Below are 22,420 nucleotides of genomic sequence, written 5' to 3'. Positions count from 1 at the left end.
TAGGTTCCTCATCACTTCCTCACTGACCTTGGAATATTCAGCACATGTTCATCATCTAAACTGGGACCTTTTATATGAGGCTGCCAAAGTTCTTTAACAAAAGAACAAAAGTTTATTGTACAAAAGAAAAAAAAGCTATGCATCATACAGTCAATTAAGAATTTAACATTAGCAGCAAAAAGAGTGATTCAATCTTTTCCCAAAATATCTCAATTACAATTAAATTTTTGTTTGCCTCCAAAACTCTGCAGTCAAAGGGTTAACAGTTAATTCTATAGCTCTGCAACCTGCTGTGGCTGCTTAAAATTTGTACTCAAAGGGAATGAGCTTTCAAAATAGTTCTGCATTATTGGAACCTTATTGGTTAACCAATGTTCCCTATATGCACAACTCCTGATAGAACATATAATTAGGAGAAAGTGAGGACTGCAGATGCTGGAGATCAGAGCTGAAAATGTGTTGCTGGAAAAGCGCAGCAGGTCAGGCAGCATCCAAGGAGCAGGAGAATCAACGTTTCGGGCATGAAACGTTGGATGCTGCCTGACCTGCTGCGCTTTTCCAGCAACACATTTTCAGAACATATAATTAGCCCATTAATGTTTTGGAAAGGGATATAGTTTACTCAGTACTAATTGGCAACATTTACTTTTATTCTAGATTGTAGAAATGGAGTTAAACGTGAAACATATTTTTGCTGCAAAAGCAGAAGACCTTTGCCACTTGACCTGTAATTCTGACAGCTTTCGGCATTGCTATATAATACTGCTACAGTCATCACACACATACCACTGACAGTATTTCTTTGTTACAATATCTGTGAAGGTTACATTAATAGATATTTTTACTTTATTAACAGTTAAGCAAATTAAACTAACAGTGACTAAGAGCAGACTGTTTTCATTAAGTATTTCAACCACTAATACTTAATTTCACATTTTTAGTATTGAGAGTCCATTAAATATTAACTTAGTGAGAGATGCATATTTGAGCAGCTCCCAGAGTTTTGAAACAATTGCATTATTTCCACTTCGATATAATTTACAGAAACTTAACATAATTGTCTTTGTTTCACCATAACTTTCCTCAAAAGCATGTTAGCTTCATGTTGCTTCTTCCTGTCTCCTTCTCATGCTCGTTAATTTGGCAGCTATTATGAATGCAACACCAGTAAAGACCTCAGCAACGAATGAGATCCATGCCAGAGCTAAGGACCATCCAAACCTGATGTTAATATCTTCCAGAATCTTCTTTCCAGAAAGACAAACAGCTGCTTTAAATGCTGCAGCTGAATATCCGATGTACACACTGACTCCGCCAAGAGTTACCAGAGCTGAGGTAAACAGAAGACGAGACATTGATTAAATATTAACAAACAGAGCTTGTTTTACAGATATTTCACAGTCATGCATTTCCCTAATATTAGACCTCTAATAATTAGTATTGCAATACAAGGTTACATTGTTACTGACAAACTACATTACAATGACATGTTCAGCGATCCTTGTTAAGTAATGTGGCAAGAAAGTCTTTACACTGACTGAAATGGATACTGAGAACATTTAACATAGAACATTACAGTGCAGTACAGGCCCTTCGGTCCTCGATGTTGTGTCGACCTGTCATACCAATCTGAAGCCCATCTAACCTACACTATTCCATGTACGTCCAAAATGCAAGCAAATGGGATTATTTTAAATTGTGAAAACTGTGGTGACATGGGTAAGTTGGACCGAAGAGCCTGTTTCACTACTGTAGACCTCAATGACCCAATGAAATCCACTTGGATGTTTGGCTCACATCAGGACGGAGGTGGGTGGTGTAATGGAGGAGAACACCCAATATAACTGGTAAAAAGCCTGAACTGGCCTCATAGTTGGCCTCACTATAATATTGGTAGTGTTCTGATCAGCTGTAGCCAGGCAGTTGTCATTTGTCATCCAGCAGATCCACAACTGTTATATCAGAGGGACATTAATTTGGGCAGAGGGGATGACCATCCCAGGGAGGCAGGAGAAGTTTCAGTGCAGCCAGAGGTAGTCATACTCTTCCTGGCCAAAAAGAAATACATGATTAGCAAAACTATTTAGTGAGATGTACCTCTTCAAGCAGATAACTTACACACCCAGTAAGGCATTATTACTTTTTACCATACCATTGAGACATATGAAAATATTTTAACAAATGCTGGAAATAAAAGTGATAAAGTAACTAACCTAACACTAATATTTTAGAAAATGCATTGGATAATGCAGAAAATATTACAGGTGAAAGGATAAAGCATGACAAGGAAGAGGAAAGAAAATATATCATAAAAGAGGGTGTTGGCATGAATTGTATGGGAAGCTAGTCTCACAGCTGATAAAGTTACTTCAGTTCTTTGAGAAAACAGACCTTCATTTGCAAAGTTACATCCCTAGATGTAGTATTTAAGCATGTCATTGTAATATAATTTGACACCATGCTAACAAGATAAAAACTGTGAGAATGGAAGGATTCAAATAAGAGGCAAACTTCGAAATAGAGCAAAGAAGACAGTGTGATTATGGTTGAAATCACATTAACACTGTTAAGTAGTCTCAAGTAATGGTAGCAGAGGGATTTATTTTTAATTCATCCATAGGATGTGGGTAACACTGCCTGAGCCAGCATTTATTGCCCATCCATAATTTCCCTTGAGAATGTGTTGCTGATCTATCTTCTTGAATTGCTGCTCTCTATGGATGTAGGTACACCCATAGTGCTGTTACAGAGTGTTACAGTGCTGTGGAAAGAGAAATACAGTTGACATTTTAGGTTGATTACACATCAGAAACAGTGACAGAGGAGTAGATGAAAGAACAAAAGTTAGGTCTGTGAGAGGGTGGTGGGTAGGGATGATAGGAGGATGGTCAAGACATAAGAGGATCGAAAATGGACATTAAAGAAACAAAGGTTGCTCCAAAGGATGTGTCAGTGGTGATGAGTTATCAGCTTTGGTGTGGTAACCCTTTTGGATCTCAACATGCAAATAAGCAAAGTATTCTCATATTATCACATGAGCTCAAACTGCAGGTTGTGTGTATTGTAGCACTCCAGGCGCAGGCTGTGTCTGGAGATTGCTCTGTACTATATATAGACATAGTTTTACTATAAATAAACTCACCAGAGATCTCCAACTAAAGAAATTCATATGCCTTATTTGTGATACATTTAGAAAGCACAAAAATATGTAGCTGGGATTATTTTATTTAAAGCAAAGGAGCAAAGAAAACATCAGCTTCACAAGCTTTTAGGCCAGGGAGACAAGCCACACACAAAATATCAATCCAGAATCTAGCATCCAGAACAGCAATCCAGAGGTCCCCAAAATACAAAAAAAAGCAGAAACTAATATTTATTCATAAACAAGACAGTCATTTCCATGCAGACAGCTGGTCATTCAAAGTTACTCTAACTTCAGGCTATTTAAAACTTTAATGGCCTTTAGGATTCAGCCCTGCACTGAATTCAGAGAATGCAGGCCAAAATTCAGTCAATCAATATAAATAAATGTGGGCTGCATTCCAAAAATGCACAAAGCCAACTGAATAACTCCTAAAACAACTTCCAAACCAAAAAATAGAGTAGAGTGGTGAAAGTATGGAAAGTATGCACAAATTTAAATATAAATTGAAAAGACAGAAGAACAGCAGAAGCACTGATATTAAATCCTCACCATGATTTGGAAAGCCACAGATCTCCCATCGGAGTTAAAACATTTCAAATACAGAATACCATTAAGTTTCATAGATTAAGCAGTTGCAGCACTGATTAAACATGCCATCAACATATTGATAGTTATTGGCAATGTGAAGTTACATAGAGTCAGTACCTCGGGATTATCGGAAGAGGAGCAGACAGATACTACAAAGATATGAAAAGTCCAAGAAAATTAGTTGCATATAGGAATTGACTTTATAATTCATCACTTAGAATTGATGTCCGACAGGAGAAAAGCACATGTATCAACAGATCAATATGTCAGTGGATGCCATCATGATTTTTTTAGAGGCTGAATATCAAAATGTAATATGGAGATGGTAATTGCTTCAAAACTTACCAAAGCAATCCAAAATGAGCTCTTGGAAAAAAAGGTGACAGCATTGATTCAGTGACAGCAAACAACAGAAAATATTAAGTCATTCTCACACAGATAACAGCACCTGTAAGCATGAGGTGCAGCAAACAATATTGACACTGTAGCTTGCTTGCTTTTTGCATCCCCTGGCTACGTGGAAAGTACAATGCATCTCACCCACTGCAAAGCTGTGCTGCATTCCACAATCTTTGCAAGGCATGCTGAACAAAAAGCAATGGAAACATCTGTGCAAGAAATCTAGTTCCAAAGATGCACCCAGTGGCTACAACAGGGAACAACCAAACAGAAGGCAAGCACAGCAGTCCAGTGAGAACAGAAAGGAATGCTCTAAAGACCTGAGTAAATGCGAGCCAATATATAAAGTTCACAGCTAGGCATGTTTGAATCAAGACCCAGAGTGGAATAATTTCCAACCAGAGGACAAACTTGCTTTCCATATTGTAAATGCCATACATTGTGTGGACACAGTCAACTGACTGGAAGCTTTTAAGCAAAATACTGCAGATACTGGAAGTCTGCAGTAAAAACAGGAAGTGCTACAGAAGTTCAACAGGTTTGGCAGCTTCTGTGGAGTGGGAAGTAGAGTTAAAATTTCGAGTCCAGTATGACTAGTCTTCAAAACCTGGTTTCTCTCTCCACAGATGTTGCCATAGCTGCTGGGTTTCATCAGCACTTGCTGTTTTTATAACTATAAGTTTATGCCACAGTCAACATCACTTGGGCCCAAAAGCAACGAAACAAACTTTCTTGTCAACTGTCAAAGCAAAATGACCGGCGGGGGGGAGTCAGTCGGAGGCAGCTGACCAGCTGTAATGATTGGGCAGTATGAGGTTGCAGTCATCTTCAACACAAAGTAACCACTCTCATAAAGGATGGAGAACCAAAGTTTCCTTTAGATCTTCTACAGGTTGTTTTTTGCATAGACTACTTTCTAAATGGTGAGAAAATTAATAAAGCCAAAGCACAAAGGGATCTGGGAGTGCTAGTCGAGGATTCTCTAAAGGTAAACATGCAGGTTGAGTCCGTGATTAAGAAAGCGAATGCAATGTTGTCTCTTATCTCAAGAGGGTTGGAATATAAAAGCAGAGATGTACTACTAAGACTTTATAAAGCTCTGGTTAGGCCCTATTTGGAGTACTGTGTCCGGTTTTGGTCAGGAAGGACACCTCAGGAAGGACATACTGGCATTGGAACGTGTCCAGCGGAGATTCACATGGATGATCCCTGGAATGACAGGTCTAACATATGAGGAACGGCTGAGGATACTGGGATTGTATTCGTTGGAGTTTAGAAGATTAAGGGGAGACTTAATAGAGACGTACAAAATAATACATGGCTTGGAAAATGTGGATGCTAGGAAATTGTTTCCGTTAGACGAGGAGACTAGGACCCGTGGACACATAGAATTAGACGGGGTAAATTCAGAACAGATAAGCAGAGACATTTCTTCAGCCAGAGAGTGGTGGGCCTGTGGAATTCATTGCCGCAGAGTGCAGTGGAGGCCGGGACGCTAAATTTCTTCAAGGCAGAGATTGATAAATTCTTGATGTCACAAGGAATTAAGGGCACGGGGAGAATGCGGGTAAGTGGAGTTGAAATGCTCATCAGCCATGATTGAATGGCGGAGTGGACTCGATGGGCCGAATGGCCTTACTTCCGCTCCTATGTCTTATGGTCTTATTACTTACAGTGTGGAAACAGGCCCTTCAGCCCAACAAGTCCACACCAACCCTTCGAAGAACATCCCACCCAGACCCATTCCCTTAACTCTACGGGCAATTTAGCACGGCCAATTCATCTAACCTGCACATTTTTGGACTGTGGGAGGAAACCAGAGCACCCAGAGGTAAGCCCAAGCAGACACGGGGAGAATGTGTAAACTCCACACAGACAGTTGCCTGAGGCAGGAATTGAACCCAGGTCTCCGGCGCTGTGAGGCAGCAGGGCGGCCACCGTGCCGCCCTTTAAAATTCAGGAAGGAAGATATCATGCAAAGCAAACTGTGACATATGGAAAACAATTATCGTCCTCTATGTGTGTACTCTTTTACAAGGAATGGCAAGTCAGATCACTTTGGGTAATGTTCAACAATAACATCCAATTCCAAACTCCGAGTCTACTAAAACTACAGAATAGTGAGGTGACAATAGGATTCAAACTGCTTTCTTCCCAAGTGAATCAATTCAATAGCAGTGTTGTTCAGTCAGAATGGGCTGCCTGCATCAAAGGCATGTAATATCGATATTGCATGTCAACACAATAGCCTCAGTGATTATCAATAAGTTCCCCCTTTTCTCTAAATCACAATTAAAGGGCTCAGCTAAACCTCTAGCACATGCACTATGTTGGCTGTTTCCCACCATAACTAATTTTATGAAAGTAAACTCACTTTCTTGGAGCTGGTCCAAAATATCCACATGGGGCTGTCATCTGCGTGTGGTTTTATAGGCAGGCAACGCTCCCTACAATCTGAGGTGAACATTTTATTTCAGCTTGGCTTAATTAAAGCAAAGCTCTGGAGACAAAGGGAGATCACTTCAAATTAATTGCCTTCAATTACTTCAATTATCTGACAACTTCAGGATAATTTCTTTTCAATATTTCATGTTGCTCCATTTGCAGTTTAGCATGACTTCTGCTTTCATTGATTTAATTAACTCAGGGTATTTTGAACATCAAGACGCTTTTGAATTTCAAACCAATAAATTGAGCATGAGGTACCTGTTACAGTAAGGCTTTGCAGTCACCTGAGTTGTGTGATTGCACTGTCTTGTCACAGCACCCTATTAATATTTCCTTGACTAAAATCGAGACAAGCGCAAAAACAGTGACATAAAAGGAAGGGTTTTTTTCATTTATCTTGTCAAAAATAAATAGCTGGTATATACCAAATAATGAAATTTGATTGCTTTTCTCTGCAAATCTTACAACTTCAAATGCTACATGGCACAAATTCTCAGTAAAATGTCTTTGTGAGCTAGTTATTAACCACAGCTATCACCAATGCATTACCAACATTTACCTTAGAAAATAACAAAGGTTCTCTTAAGGTTATGAAAGAGAAAATGCTGAATATATGCAAACAAAGCTACTTTGGCCTCCATTTTAAGCAGCACCAACTTATTTTGAAACAATCACACTTGCGTTTCTTCTAATGTAGCTGAAAAGGGAATTTCAAACTCTGATTGATTTTGCATGCTAAAATATTCATACAATAACTTTAAATCTAAATTGTGATTGAGAAAATGTCAGGGTAGATCATGTTTTTTTATCATTTTGCACCCAATTATCATTCATGGAATATTGTGCTCTGGTTGTTAAAAGCAGTTTCAGCAGCTTTTCTAAAAAAATTATATCTCAATAAAGGATTATCAGATCTGTCAGCAAATATGAGACATTGGGAAAGAATGCACAATGGAAACAATAGTGAGATTTGCAATATTTATATACAAATTGTACAGCAAGTTCAGACAAAGGGCAGATGCTTGATTAAACATCAATATCTGATGTTGCTCTTCAATTTGTGCTGCTCTGCCTCTAGCTTTATAAAAACAGCTTCTTATTCTCTGCCTCACCACTGAAATGCACTGAGTAATCTACTTGTGCAAAATCCAGTCATTTCAACTCCTTTAATCAACCTTTCTACTCTGAACATTAACTGCTATAAATGTGAAGTTTCATGCCTTTAGATTTTTTATTGTCATTTGAATTACAAAATGAGTTAAAATTTTGCAAGTAATTTCTATCTCATCTCTTCTGTCCCTTTATTTTTCATTCCTTCATCAATTTTTTTATTTCCCTCTGCTTATTTCACTTTCTGTCCCAGATTTGACTGAATGCATTTCATATTCCCTTCTCAGTCCTTATACTGATGAGTTCACAACATGACAAACTGACTGATTAAGGAGATATATTGTTGTTTACCCCATACTTTGTGTTATAGATGCCTTGTATCCCACACAGTGATAGAACATGCTTACATTTAGAAGAGACACATGAAAATTTTAAGAAAATAACCCACATAGTCAAATCCAATTTAAAGTAGATACCATTGGATTCCACGCTATGAAAACAAAATCTGCACTACTACTAACTGTTATGAAGTTGAAGGCGTATACTATATCTTTAAGAATGAATACTGTTTTGCATTGAGAGCTTACAAATATCTGTCATATGACTAATGAGCAGCCTCAGAGTGCACTGGAAAATTGAAAATGTGTAACATTTGGCTGTGAAATAGATACCTGAGTTGGTTGCTGCTTTGACAACAATTTGAATTGAACCAACCAGTTTAAATTTTGCTCCAGAATACTAAAACCCAATAAAGTTTGAATTTATTGTTTTTGCCAACATCAAGCCAATGAGACGATCTGATGTTGGGAGTACAAAAAAGGCAGGCAGTTTGAAAGTCAGACAGAGTAACTGCAATCAACACACTCTCTATCAAAGATATCTTTTCAGGTTAAATATCTTCACAGTAAAAAACAAAGATAATGATCCAGGGAGATCTTCAGCTGAAAGAAGACAGATACTGATGACAACAGTGCTGTATGGTTTTGAAATTAAGTTGATATAATTTTAATAAGTGTTTTGTTGGAACAGTATATTATTATAAAGTTGGAGGCAGATAATAAGCAGTAATGAGAAAAGGGACTTAGAGTTGTGAATAGTTATTGTTTAATGTTCACTTTTAGAGCTAAAGAGTAAATTGATATTATTTTCTTTAAATGCAGGAATTTGGGGAATTCTCTGTCACTCATATTTGAACAGATTACGAGGGGAGGTGAGCTTTTCTGAGTGCTTAGTTTAATTAACAGAGGGGTTCACCGCTGTGTCATAACACTAACCTACTCATAAGATAAACTTGCATTTACTTTTGCCAAAATAAGATAGCCACAAGAAAACGGTTTAAAAATCAACTATTTGTGATTCTAGCAGTTATCTGGAAGTTTTACTGCTGATGTTCTAAGGTTTTGCAGAGTTTGTAAATTGACAAACATGTATAAACAGTCTATATCAGGGACCAGTTTGTGGAGCATCTGAACTCTGCATGCATTAACCAACGGAACCTTCCGGTTGCCATGCACTTTAATTTTACCCTCCCACTCTCCTAGCACTGTATCCATCCTTGGCCTCCTGCACTGTCAGAGTGAGGTCAAATGGAAACTGGAGGAACAACACCTTAATTTCACCTGGGAACTTACAGCCCAACAGCCTATACATCGACTTCATTGGCTTCAAAGTCCCTCCTTCCCCAGCCCTATACCAAGTCTGGACCCACATCCCCTCCTCCTCACCCCCAACCAGTTCTAATCAGTCCATTTTCCTATGTGCTCCACCCCTTCCACTGCCTAATGACAATAACCCCTTTCCTGCATCTACCTATGACCATCCACCTATCCTTCTTCCAGCCCCATCTCCCTCCCTCTATTTACTACTGGGGTCCCCACCCCTCCCCAGTCCTGACGATGGGTTTTGGCCAGAATGGTTGACTTTCCTGCTCCTCGGATGCTGTCTGACCTAGTGTGCTCTTCCAGCTTCACATCTATTGACTCTGACTTGCAGCATCTGCAGTCCTTCCTGTCTCCAAGTATAAACACTATTTTATCTGAAATGCTCACTGACTCTATGATGGGTATCAGGTTGTGACTGAACCTGTCAAAGTTTCAATATAAAAAAAGGAGTGATTTCAAGAATCCAGACCATTCATCAAAAGGGCCATAAATGTGTCTCTGCAGAATAAGACTTCTTGTCTTATTGGCTTGCTGGCTGCTAATCAAACACCAGGTCCCATTTGATGAATAGGAGCAGAAAATCCCAGCTTTGAAAAGGCAGAATAGGTTGCATCAGAAGTTGTAGAACATAGAACAATACAGCACAGGAATGGGACCCAGCCTACGACATTGTGCTGAACATTACGCCAAATTAAGTTAATCCCTTCTGCCTGCCCTTAGTCCATATTCCTCCAATCCTTGCATATTCATGTGCTTATCCCTTAAACACCTCTATCCTATCTGCCTCCACCACCACCGCTGGCAGCATATTCCATACTCCTATGACACTTTGTTTAAAAAACGTACCCATCACATCTACTTCGAACTTTCCCCCCTCACCTTAAATGCATGCCCATTATAAAAACTATAAAAGCTATCAGACCACCACCAGAATCACAGGTGATTCAAATTAGATTACTTACAGCGTAGAAAACAAGCCCTTCGGCCCAACAGGTCCACACCGACCCTCTGAAGAGCAACCCACCCAGACCCATTCCCCTACATTTACCCCTTCACCTCACACTGCGGACAATTTAGCGTGGCCGATTCACCTAACCCGCACATTTTTGGGCTGTGGGAGGAAACCAGAGCACCCGGAGAAACTAGCAGACACAGAGAGAATGTGCAAACTCCACACAGACAGTTGCCTGGGGAGGGAATTGTACCCGGGTCTCTGGCACTGTGAGGCAGCAGTGCTAACCACTGTGCCACCGTGCCGCCCATATCTGCCTAAAATTATAGGCAGTATTTCTGAGTGAAAACAATCATCATCTTATAACAAGATTACAATAATGGCCATAGATTTGTAACTCCTAGTACTTTTGTCAGTTTGCAACTTCCAAGTCATTTCTCTACATTCATCATTAAGAGATTACTGCTGATTTTCTTCAGTCCTTGAATCTGAACCTAATCTGACCACACAAGAGAATAAAGTGTGTTGGCTGCAGTTTTGGGATCTCAGTGAGTCCCCATCTAATTCAGATTACACATGGCCATGACAGTAGAAGTCAAAAGGAGTTCACAATTGCCACGAAAAGTTAAAAAAAAGGTCAAACTTGTGAACTGAAAGGGACATTGTCAAAACAAACACCTTGGTAATAATTTCTAAATGAATTTGACAAGATTTGATCCTGTTATTTTTCAGAAATAACTGTAAAAGATTTATCCTAAATCTGCCACTTAAATCTACTTTCTCCCTACTAGCAGAGAAAGCTACGCATTTGTTCTTCAAACTTCAGAAGAGCTGCTACATCGTTTTGATAATTCATACAGCTTTGACAGCTCAGGTCATTTTATTTAGAAAGCTGAACCAGTTTAATTCAACTTCCATTACAGAGATTTTATTTTTCTCTTTTCCAATTTTCTCACTTGTTATTTTACAAAGGCGGTGACTCATTTTGTTTGTCTTTTATTAAGTGCTGACAGCACTCCAGTACAATACCCAAATGGACATTAACATGAATGAAAATCAAGCAATTTCCAGCAGATTGGTTGGCAACTGAGAGTGGATGTTTTCCTTCAGCATTTGTGTTGTAATCTGGGATACACATTGCCTGTCTTCTGATGAAACTTCTGGATTTTTGTCTCCAATTATTTCTGTGAAATCAAATGCTTCATGAAAGATGAGCAATCTGACACCCCCAAAGCCTCCCATTGCTAAATTGTCAATTATCTACTTTAAAGATTATGCCTTCATGTTCTGAATTCATTGACCAGAGGGAATAATCTTTTTGCATCTAAATTTTCAAATACTGCCTTCATTTGAACACATCGATTAGTTTAGCTTTCAACCTACTATTTTCAAGGGAATAGCGGCCACATTGAGGAGCCTTTCCCCAGAACTTAACTCTTTAAACTTTGGCATCATCTGGTAAGTTTGCAGTGGATCCCTTCCAAGGTCTATGTATTTTTCCTGAGGTTTGCTGTCCAAAGCTGAACACAAAATTCCAGAGGTCTGGCCAAGCTTGTGTAGTGGACGCTGAAGAAGATTATCTGAAGAAGAGTACAATGGGACCTTGGTCAGATGGGCCAATGGGCCAACGAGTGGCAGATGGGGTTTAATTTAGACAAATGTGAGGTGCTGCATTTTGGTAAGGCCAATCAAGGCAGGACATATACTTAATGGGGTAAGACCCTGGGAATGTTTCTGAACAAAGAGATTTTGAGGTGCAGGTTCATAAGTTTAACAAAGAGATTTTGAGGTGCAGGTTCATAAGTTTTTTGAAAGTAGAGTTGCAGGTAGATAAGATTGTGAAGCAGACGTTTGGTATGCCTGCTGTGCTTGGTCAGTACATTGAGCACAGGAGTTGGAATGTCATGTTGCAGCTATACAGGACATTGATTAGGCCACTTTGGGAATACTGCATTTAATTCTGGTCTCCTTACTATAGGAAAGATGTTGTTAAACATGATAGGGTTCAGAAAAGATTACCAAGGATTTTCCTGGAGTTGGAGGGTTTGAGCTATAGTGAGAGGCTGAATAGGCTGGGGCTATTTTCCCTGGAGCACTGGAGGCTGAGGGGTGGCCTTATAGAGGTTTATAAAATCATGAGGGGTGTGGATAGGGTGAATAGACAAAGTCTTTTTTCCAGGGTACAGGAATCCAAGACCAGAGGATATAGACTTAAAGTGAGAGGGGAAAGATTTAAAAGGGACCCTGTTCATACAGAGTGTGGCACATGTGTGGAAGAGGTGGAGGCTAGTACAATTACAATATTTGACAGGAATCTAAAAGGGTATATGAATAGGAAGGGATTAGATGTATGTGAGCCAAATGCTGCCAAATGGGACTAGATTAATTTCAGGTATCTGGTAGGTATGGATGAGTTGGACCAAAGAGTTTGTTTCTGTGCTGTACTTCTCTCTGACTCCATAACTTGATTTTCAATCTAACCTCTGAGGAAGATTCCTTTTTTTGGTTACATTTTGGACGTTGGCTCTAGCTTTTAACAATTTATGAACACAGAAGATTTATATTATATTGTCCCTGAAACTCCTAATCTTTCACTGGGGATAACTGTGTCAGGATGGGAGGTATAGTCAGGTCTGGTTGTGGGTGGTTGATAGGGTGTTTCGAACAGTGATAACATGCTCATGGGAGTAGCTGGATCAGGTTGAGTGAATAGTTTGGAACTATTAGGGTTATATATAAGGGATGTTGGAGGTAGTCAGGTTGCCAAGGGTGGCCAGGTGGGTCATGGGTTCAAGGCGGGTTCAATCTGGGGATCAGAACGAGTGGTTGGGTTGTCAGTAATTAGCCGGAAGCTATATTAGAACTTTTCTCTCGAATGTTAATTGGCCAATTATTCTGGCTTGTGCTGTGTAACTGTCCAAAATTAGGAGAAAGTGAGGACTGCAGATGCTGGGGATCAGAGCTTACAAATGTGTTGCTGGAAAAGCGCAGCAGGTCAGGCAGCATCAAAGGAGAAGAATTGACGTTTCGGGCATAAGCCCTTCTTCAGGAATGAGGAGGGTGTGCCAAGCAGGCTTAGATAAAAGGTAGGGAGGAGGGACCTGGGGGAGGGGCGTTGGGAATGCGATAGGTGGAAGGAGGTTAAGGTGAGGGTGATAGGCCGGACAGGGGGTGGGGGCGGAGAGGTCGGGAAGAAGATTGCAGGTCAAGAAGGCGGTGTTGAGTCTGAGGATTGGGACTGAGATAAGGTGGGGGGGAGGGGAAATGAGGAAGCTGGAGAAATCTGCATTCAGATTGCACCCAGGTTGCCTGGCTGAATGAAGCTCTGTCAGTACTGAAGGAGCATGGCACTATCTAGGGCCCTCGATGGGTACCTCATCAATGTTCACTCCCTCCACCACTAACGTCTACAGTGCAGCATCTACAAGGAGCTCTGCAGCAACTCACCAAAGGCTTCTTTCCTAATGGGGGGTGTGGATCTGACAAGGGAGTTGCGGAGGGAGTGGTCTTTCCGGAACGCTGATAGGGGTGGGGAGGGAAATATATCCTTGGTGGTGGGGTCCGTTTGGAGGTGGCGGAAATGACGAAGGATGATCCGATGTATCTGGAGGTTGGTGGGATGGTAGGTGAGGACTAGTGGGGTTCTGTTCTGGTGGCGATTGAAGGGGCGGGGTTCAAGGGCGGAGGAGCAGAAAGTGGAGGAGATGCGGTGGAGAGCATCATCAACCACATCTGAGGGGAAATTGTGGTCTTTGAAGAAGGATGCCACCTGGGTTGTTCGGTATTGGAATTGGTCCTTAGATGCCTTAAAAGATGCCTCCGCCGCAGTGGTCTGCGTGGTGGCTTTCCTGAGCATGCCTAACATGGACAGGCTGCTGATACTTGCAAGATACAAAAGAAGGAAAGTGGCGCTACCAACTGTTATAAGTTGTGGTAGCTGTAAAGTACATTGACCATGAACAATGAGTCTTACTTCGTTGTTAAGACATGGATTCCTGTCCATCCTTGCAGGACCTATCCAGTCCTCACCAGTGCGGGTCAAGATCCTTTCCTTTAAAGGGATGAGCCAAATGTCAGCCATTTTGGCCTATTTTATGGACTGTTTTCTCTAGTAATAAGAGAAAGGGAATTGTTTGAGATGGCATTGGGTGGCACAGTTTGTTAGTGTGGATACAGATGGGAGAAAGGTGATGAGCTGTCCTGATTCGATGAGTAGGCCGTGCAGTGGGCGTGCAGGGTCAGTCTTGTAGAGGAGATTGGAGTTTGGTGGGAGCAAGTCAGGGAGTGAGCTGCAGGCAATAGTAATAATGTAAAGCATGGTGAGGGCAGCAGCAGAGATAGATTAAGTGTTCAGAGGCAGAGAGAAGATAGCATCACTTACGCTGGAATGAAGGCGGTCATTAACCACTATCCTACACTACTGGACATTCCTCAGAACTATCAACCTGGGTGGCAATCTTAGACCACGCTGGTACGGTCTGGTGTTGTGGTCTCCTCTGGTGATCCTGGGGGAACAGAACATTCCCCTTCTGCATGACTCTGTCCATTGTGACCTCCTGGCCACAAAGTGAGGCACCAATTTCCCCTTGCTTGCCAAACCCTGTGCAGCTATACAGGGCAACTCCAGAATGCCAGCAATTGTCCAGGCTTTTCAAATATGGCACCAGTGTCAAGGATGTCAGTCTGCTCCAAACTATCTGTGCAGTGGTGAGTAGTTCCAGCTTTGGTGAGTGGGAGAATTGGGTGAGTATCAGAAATGAGGGGTACCATGGGGAATGATAGGTGGTTAACTATGCCAGTTTTGGACAGCCTTGCAAGAAATCTTGCTGGGCCTTGTACAGATAAACAGGATGAGGATAACACATTGCCAAAATACGCTAACATTCAGCACAATATCTCTACTACTCAGTCAGGTCCACTCTTTGGATAAAAATATTGTCGCAGAATTCACTGTAATGGTGATAGAGACAATGGACATGTCTTAACCAACACTCCAGTGATATATTGACAATAAAATAATTACTTTATGTCACAGGGAGCGTATAGGCAGGTTGGGGATGGTGCTGTCAATGTCTGAGACAATCTGCAGAACAGGGCAACCGGTAATTTTTGCGCTTAGTGAAAGAAAGTTAGTCGTATTCTAAAAAGGTGAGCAGTCAAACCCTGAAAATCCCCTGTCTCTTCCTGATCCCAACTCCACTCCTAAATAGACACGTTCAGCAGCAATGTTTCTGATCTAGTAACTTACAGATAAGTCACAGTTGGTGTGTGTACTGCATTCAATTGATTTGATTAATTTGATCAACGAATCTGTACAATAAGTGTGTAAATATACAACTTAGTGTTAAGGACAGATTCTCATGCAAATTTGTCTCCCATATTCATGTCAATACTGAGCCACATTTCAACAGTGATTGCAATCAGTGCAGCATGGTGGCCCAGTGGTCAGCCCTGCTGCCTCACAGTGCTGGAGACCTGGGTTCAATTCCAGACTTGCGCAACTGCCTGTGTGAAGTTTGCACATTCTCGCCGTGTCTGTGTGAGTTTCCTCCCACAATCCAAAGATGTGCAGGTTAAGTGAATTGGCCATGCTAAATTGTCCATAGTGTTCAGGGATGTGTAAGTTAGGTGCATTAGTCAGGGGAATGGGTCTGGGTGGGATAATATTCGAAAGGGTCCATTTGTTGGCACGAAGGGCCTGTTTGCACATTGTAGGGGTTCTAAGAATTCCTATTCAGTACACAAGCTCAGTAAATGTTAATAAGAAAATCAGAAGAGATGTTTAGCCACCAAAATACTAAGTAATTCAGAATATATAATCAAAGTTTGAGATTTTAATGAAATTGTCTGAATCAGTAAGATATCTAGGTTACTGTTAAGCCACCTGCTGAGTGATGGAATAGTTTACTAATTCTTTTTGCTAGAGTGCCCTCTACAGTCAACTACTTGGATCTGATGATCACATGGTGTTCTCTCAGCAAACCCAACTTTGCCATATCGATATTTTTAATCAATCTGTGAAGACATGCTATAATAGATATTTGGAACAAGGAGAATTTGAATCCAGTTCAGAGGTAGAGAACTACCACTACACCACAAGAGCCCTCAATCTTACCGTTTTTTAAACATTTCCAGAAGGGCTATAACACACAGTCAAATTACTTTTATCATCACCAAATCACTTGTGGCCAAACTTGCGACTGAATGAGAGCAAAGCTATAATCATCGGCTGTCCATCATTTTCACTGAGGCTCTCTGTGGCAAAAGTCCTTACAATTTGACGTATCCACAAGTACTCCTAGCAATTTTTATACATGCACAATAGAAAGCATCCTATGCTGTACATTACAATTTGATATGGAAACTGCTCTGCCCAAGATGGCGAGAAGTCATAGAGAGTTGTGAACATAGCCCAGTCCATCACACAAACCATCCTTCTAACAACTGGCTCTGTCTATACTTCCTGCGGCCTCTAGAAAGCAGTCAACATAAGCAAAGACGCTTCCCACCCCTGTTATATTCTCTTCCACTCTCTTCTATTGGGCAGAATTACAAAGGCCCGAAAATATATATCAGCAGATTCAAGAATAACTTCTTCCCCGCTGTTGTCAGACTTTTGAATGGCTTTTTAAATATTATTGTTAATCTTTCTCTGCATATTCTCTGTAGCTGTAATACTGTATTCTGCATTATGTTCTATTACCCTATGATTTGCCAGATAACACGCAAAACAATACTTTTCACTGTATGTCGGTACATGTGATTATAATAAATCAAACCTATAATAAACCAAATCAATTACAGTCATAGCTACTTAAAAGCAGATGTCTCTCATTATAAAATCCTGGAATTTCTATTGTATGTTAATAATTAATACTGTACAACAACTTTTACATAAAGATAAAGGAACAGGAGAAAGCCATTCAGCCCCTTGAGCCTGCTCCTACATTTTAGGTAATGACTGATCATCTATCTCAAAGCCATTTACACAAGGTACCTCCACATTCCTTGATATAATTAGTGCCTATGTATCTATAAATCTGTCTTATGTTTACTCAATGATTGAGCTTCCATTGCTCTGGGTCAGAGAATCCCAGATGTTCACTACTCTCTGAGAGAAGATACTTCTGCTCATCTCAATCTTTTATGGTTTGCTCCTTATTCCAAGCCTATTAGAGAAAACTCCCGTTCCCCCCACACACATCCAGAGCACAGGCAAATCATTCCTGTCTGGTCCTTAAAGAGGTTTGTAAATTTCAATTAGAGCAGCTCTCAGTTTTCACAACTTAAGAAAACACAAGCTCAATCCTCTCAGTATCACCTTAGAGGTGAAGGTGAAGGGGTCCACTAAATTCAGAACGATTTAACATGCCCCCGCTTTATTTGCTTTTTCCAGTTACTCATTCCCAATGAATAGCTCAGAATAATGGATCCTGATTTAAACACCTGCTGAGTTCAGTTGCATAGCCAAGTGATTGCATAATAGTGTCCCAGAAAAGCACCTGGAAAGGGGAGGGTGGTGAATCTCTTCATTAGGCACACTAGAGCATTCTTTATCTCATTTGCTAGGCTGCTGGGAAGCCCATTAAGTTGGAGAGCTCAATTTCTGTCAGTCTATTCAGTCAGAGGTTTATTTAGACTAAAACTGAATTAATGCAAGCCACAGACAAGTCTTCAAAGGCCCCACTTTATGACACTCAGGAAGTGGTTGGGAATGGAGAGAGGTTGACTTTCCAGCAAGTGCTGGGAAGATCACACTATTCCACATCTGTCAGAGACATTACTGAGAATGCAGTTCCAGATGTTTCACCCATACTATCTGGGGAGGGCAAGTTTCACATCAATGACCTTTCAAGAGGAAAAAGAATGCATACAGCTGTTTATTTCTCTAACGTGGCAATAGTCCTTTCCCTCCTCACCACTACTCACAACACTTCCCTTTCCTCCTTTACATCCTTCACCACCCAACAAAGGACCAGAATGCTAATTGTAAATACATCCTCATCACTTCTTATTTTTATTCAGGTGTGTTCTCACTTCTTCTGATGAAACATCACTGGCCTGAAATATCTAGAATCCTAGCCCAGACAGACTTGTCATGTTGAGTGGTTTGCTGTTTTCAGCTCAGGAAAGCAAACAAGAATGAAATATCCTGCTCGTTTGTAAAAATGTCAGGAAGTTTTTTTTCTGCACAAGTCCCACCAATAGGGACTTGTTTGCAGACTAAAGGTCTGTTGGGTAAGGTGGTCTGATATACAAGGTCCCACACCCAGGACCACAGGTGGGAAATGGTGGAGCAAGAAATCATGGGATTTCTTTTGGCAACGAGCAGTCTTGGTCATGCATTAGATTCCACTTGCAATGTGTGGAAAGGTTTGCAATCCCAGCGTCGAGTTTAAAATTTTGGGGATGTTGAACAGATATTCTGCTGGTGATCACTGATGTTTGGGGAGGGAGGAAATGGTAATCAACTCCAAACCCATAGGGGGTCTTAGGTAGTGAGGATGGAACAGTAGTCAGGGATTATGCAGCTGGGGAGGATGTAGATAGTGGTCAGCAGGCATACAGTGGTATCAAATCAGATAGATCAAAGGAGGGGGTTACAGTTTCCTTGTTGGGGCTGGAGGAGCCATGCCTCTTCCTGGCCATCACGCTGTGCTGTAAAGGTATATACCTCATACATTCAGCCTCCTTCACCACCTTTCACCAGCAACACAAATTAAAATTGAATGAGTGTCAAAATGAAAGATTGAACCCTTAATATAATATCCAAATGACTAACTCAGCTTTCTATGAGTGGATTGGTTAACTGCTTCACATAGATAGTTTTGAAGGCTTAACTTCTGTTTCCGATTTTTTTAACTTTTATTTCCAAATCAGCCTCTTCCTATCTGAGGTGAGATTCAACTCATTAACTCTGTGTTTTTCACCACAAATGCTGCCTGATCTGGTGAAGATTTCTCATACTTCATATTTTATCTCACCTCTTCTTTCTTTCATTAAAGCAGTCAGAAGTATCATGCTTTTTAAGCTTTCCAGTCTGTGCACCAAACTTCTCGAATGGCTCCTTCCTTGCTCACTTCACACTCTGCCCACCTGCTTTCAATTCAATGTCTCCACATTTAATTAACTCTTACTTCTTCCCTCTCTCAAACATTTCACAACAAGTAGAAATCCCACTTTCCTTTTTAGGAGACATTCAACTTTCTCTCTCTCTCTCTGTCTCTCTCTATGCAGGGTAAACCTCACACAACTGGAGAATTCTGGAGAGCATACTAACAGCAATGCCAGGCCTATCTAAAAATGTAGTGTTAAGTTGGTGAAGGTGTAACTCTAAAGCCATGTCATTTTATTTTTCTGTAATTTTGATTAAAGACTGAAATGGGTAAGGAGCTATTTTAAAAATCCAGAATTGTTGAAGGATGGCTGCATTTATATAAAATTAAACCGTCACTGTAAATACTGCTTATTCAGCTGCTTGATCAAGCAGTAATGAAAATCTGGTTAAAGATGAGCTGGAGCCAAGGAGCATGTGAGAATTGAGCTTTGCTGGCAACAAGCGGCTGATTGGTCGGTGGACCAGTGACCAGTTATCAATAACAAAGGCTTTCAGCAGCCAACAACTATGTGATTGGCTCCCAGATAGCTGAACAGCTTCTGGATGTGAAGCAGCATGCTGATCAGCACAAGAATCACTTCAGCAGGTTTTGTGGACAGGGACATCTGAACTGCTGTGCCAGTCTTTCCCTATACCCAAAACACCCATTTTATTTTGTACCTGTCTGCATGTGTGCGTGTGGAGGGGCATTTATAAGAGGGTTAGAGATTTAACAGGAGAGTTATAAGTCAATAGTTCATAATTGTTTGTGTGTAGTTAGAATCTTTTATTTGTGATAAATAGTTTTTCTTCTTAAATATGGAAACCTGGTCATTGCTGTCTGTCAACTTGGGGCTACAGGACAGGCAAATTGGAGAATTTTGTGTTGTTTTATAAAATCTTTAACTTTTGTGATGACTCCTGGTATAGCGGGACTTGAGTTCCAGAGTAGTAAATCCCAGTGAGGTGTGATATAATACAAGACCTAATGCAAAACAGCAAAAGCATCATGCGATAGGCTGATCTTACAACAAATGGATCAGATCTAAAATCTGCATATACAGCCATGATTAGTGATAAACAATGAATCAACCTATCGATTAGATAAAATCCCTATCCCCCTTAATGGGACAATCCAGCAATTCATTACAAAAGCAAATATTGAAGTATTTAGAACCATCTTCAGCTACAGGTACCAAGCAAATGAGCCATCTCAACCTCCTCTTGAGCTCCCCAACAATATATGTCAGTCTTTGTCATTTCTTTTGCGACATATGATATTAAAATGTGGCTGAATGTACCGGACACAGCAAATCTTACGGGGCATTACAACATCCCTGCTTAGCGCTGACATGCATTCCAGAATAGGAAGCTGTTCCATTATATCTACAACACAGGTATCTGCCCCAACAGTCTGGAAATTTGTCCAGGTACATCCTGTCTGCAAAGAGAAGGACAAATCCAACCCAGGCAATTAATACCCCATCAACTCCAGAGGTCAACTTGATTGAAAGCAAGATATCTCCCTGAGGAGAACAAAGATGAGCATTGTAGGGGCCCAGTAATAAAAGCATTGCTAGTTAAATCAGATGCTTTAAATGCTGTCAAAGCTATGCTACTAGCATCGTTAGGAGTGCAGGTCAATTCACTTCCAGTTTGTGCGCACTCTGTCGTCAACCTTGGAGAGCATGATCACATTTAGAAAAGCTGCAGCCAGTAAGAGCCCATATTCATCGTGGAAGCTCAATAGCTGTCATGCAGACCCTTGGCTCAAAGCTTATGGAGACAGACGTCAGCCTTGGCAAGCCAGTTTTCCACCCGGGATCCACTGATAGTCCAAAAAAAAAGGCTTTCAAGATTTTACCCATGCTCTGCAATTCACTTTCTGTGACATCAATTACATTGCTGAGCCCCATTGCTTACCATTGAAATGGTAGTGGCACAGCTTAAGGAGCATGTCTACCCCTTTCTCAGGATGTCCATATCAGTGTGTTTCCTTCCTCACCACTGATTCAATCGTCGTTCCAATTCAATAATATGAAGCCAGCTGGGTTCAACTTCATCAGCAATAACCAAAGTGCTACAGCTTACAATGCTCCAGATGCTGAATATCTAATGCAAATCCAGAGAATGCTGAAGAAACAGCATCAAATTCCTGTCAGGCTTGCTGAGTTTCTCCAGCAATCTTTGTGCTTGTTACAGTTTACTGCTGGACCCTCAGAGTCTCAAATACTCAGAAGTCACCATCTACAAGATCTCAAGAGTTCCTCCAGGAACAAGAGACTTCCACCAGCTTTGCTGCAGCCATGGAATAAATAACAAAGAATAATATAGCACAGAAACAGGCCCTTTGGCTCTCCAAACCTGTGCTGGCACATTTTGCTTTTCCATACTAGTGGGTGGCACGGTGGCACAGTGGTTAGCATTGCTGCCTCACAACTCCAGAGACCCGGGTTCAGTTCCCGCCTCAGGCAACTGTCTGTGTGGAGTTTTGCACATTCTCCCCGTGTCTGCGTGGGTTTCCTCCGGGTGCTCCGATTTCCTCCAAAAATGTGCAGGTTAGGTGAATTGGCCATGCTAAATTGTCCGTAGTGTTAGGTGAAGGGGTAAATGTAGGGGAATTGGTCTGGGTGGGTTGCTCTTCAGAGGATTGGTGTGGACTTGTTGGGCCGAAGGCCCTGATTCCACACTGTAAGTAATCTAATCTAAACAAAACTGTCTTCACTTACAGGATCCATATCCCTCTATTCCCTTCCTGTTCATGTTCATCCAAGTGCTTCTTGAATGCTGCTATTGTGTCTGCTTCCACTACCTCCTCTGGCAGTGGATTCCAGGCACTCAGCACCCTTTGTGTGAAAAATTTGCTTTGCATATCTTTTGCACCTTGAAACTGTGTCCCCTAGTGATTGACCCCTCCACCCTGGGAAAAAAAGCCTCATACGTTCCACTCTATCCATGCTATTCACAATCTTATAAACTTCTATCAGGTCACCCCTCAACCTCTTGCATTTCAGTGAAAA

At 41.0% G+C, this 22,420-nt stretch overlaps 1 protein-coding gene across 2 annotated transcripts in view; it reads right to left on the bottom strand.

The window, feature by feature from the left end:
* Positions 1 to 546: 546 nt before the first annotated feature.
* Positions 547 to 22,420, bottom strand: part of LOC122560684 (transmembrane protein 114) — an 89,275-nt gene continuing 67,401 nt past the window's right edge. For both annotated transcript variants that reach the window (XM_043711590.1, XM_043711591.1), the window contains one exon: positions 547 to 1,330. In XM_043711590.1, coding sequence (XP_043567525.1) covers positions 1,101 to 1,330 — 230 coding nt within the window. In that variant the 3' untranslated portion in view covers positions 547 to 1,100. The remainder of the gene's footprint in view (positions 1,331 to 22,420) is intronic.

This window comes from Chiloscyllium plagiosum, chromosome 21, assembly GCF_004010195.1.
Source record: "Chiloscyllium plagiosum isolate BGI_BamShark_2017 chromosome 21, ASM401019v2, whole genome shotgun sequence".
NCBI classification, from domain to species: domain Eukaryota; kingdom Metazoa; phylum Chordata; class Chondrichthyes; order Orectolobiformes; family Hemiscylliidae; genus Chiloscyllium; species Chiloscyllium plagiosum.
Note: the sequence above shows the minus strand (reverse complement) of the source record. Positions and strands in the feature narration are given on the sequence as shown.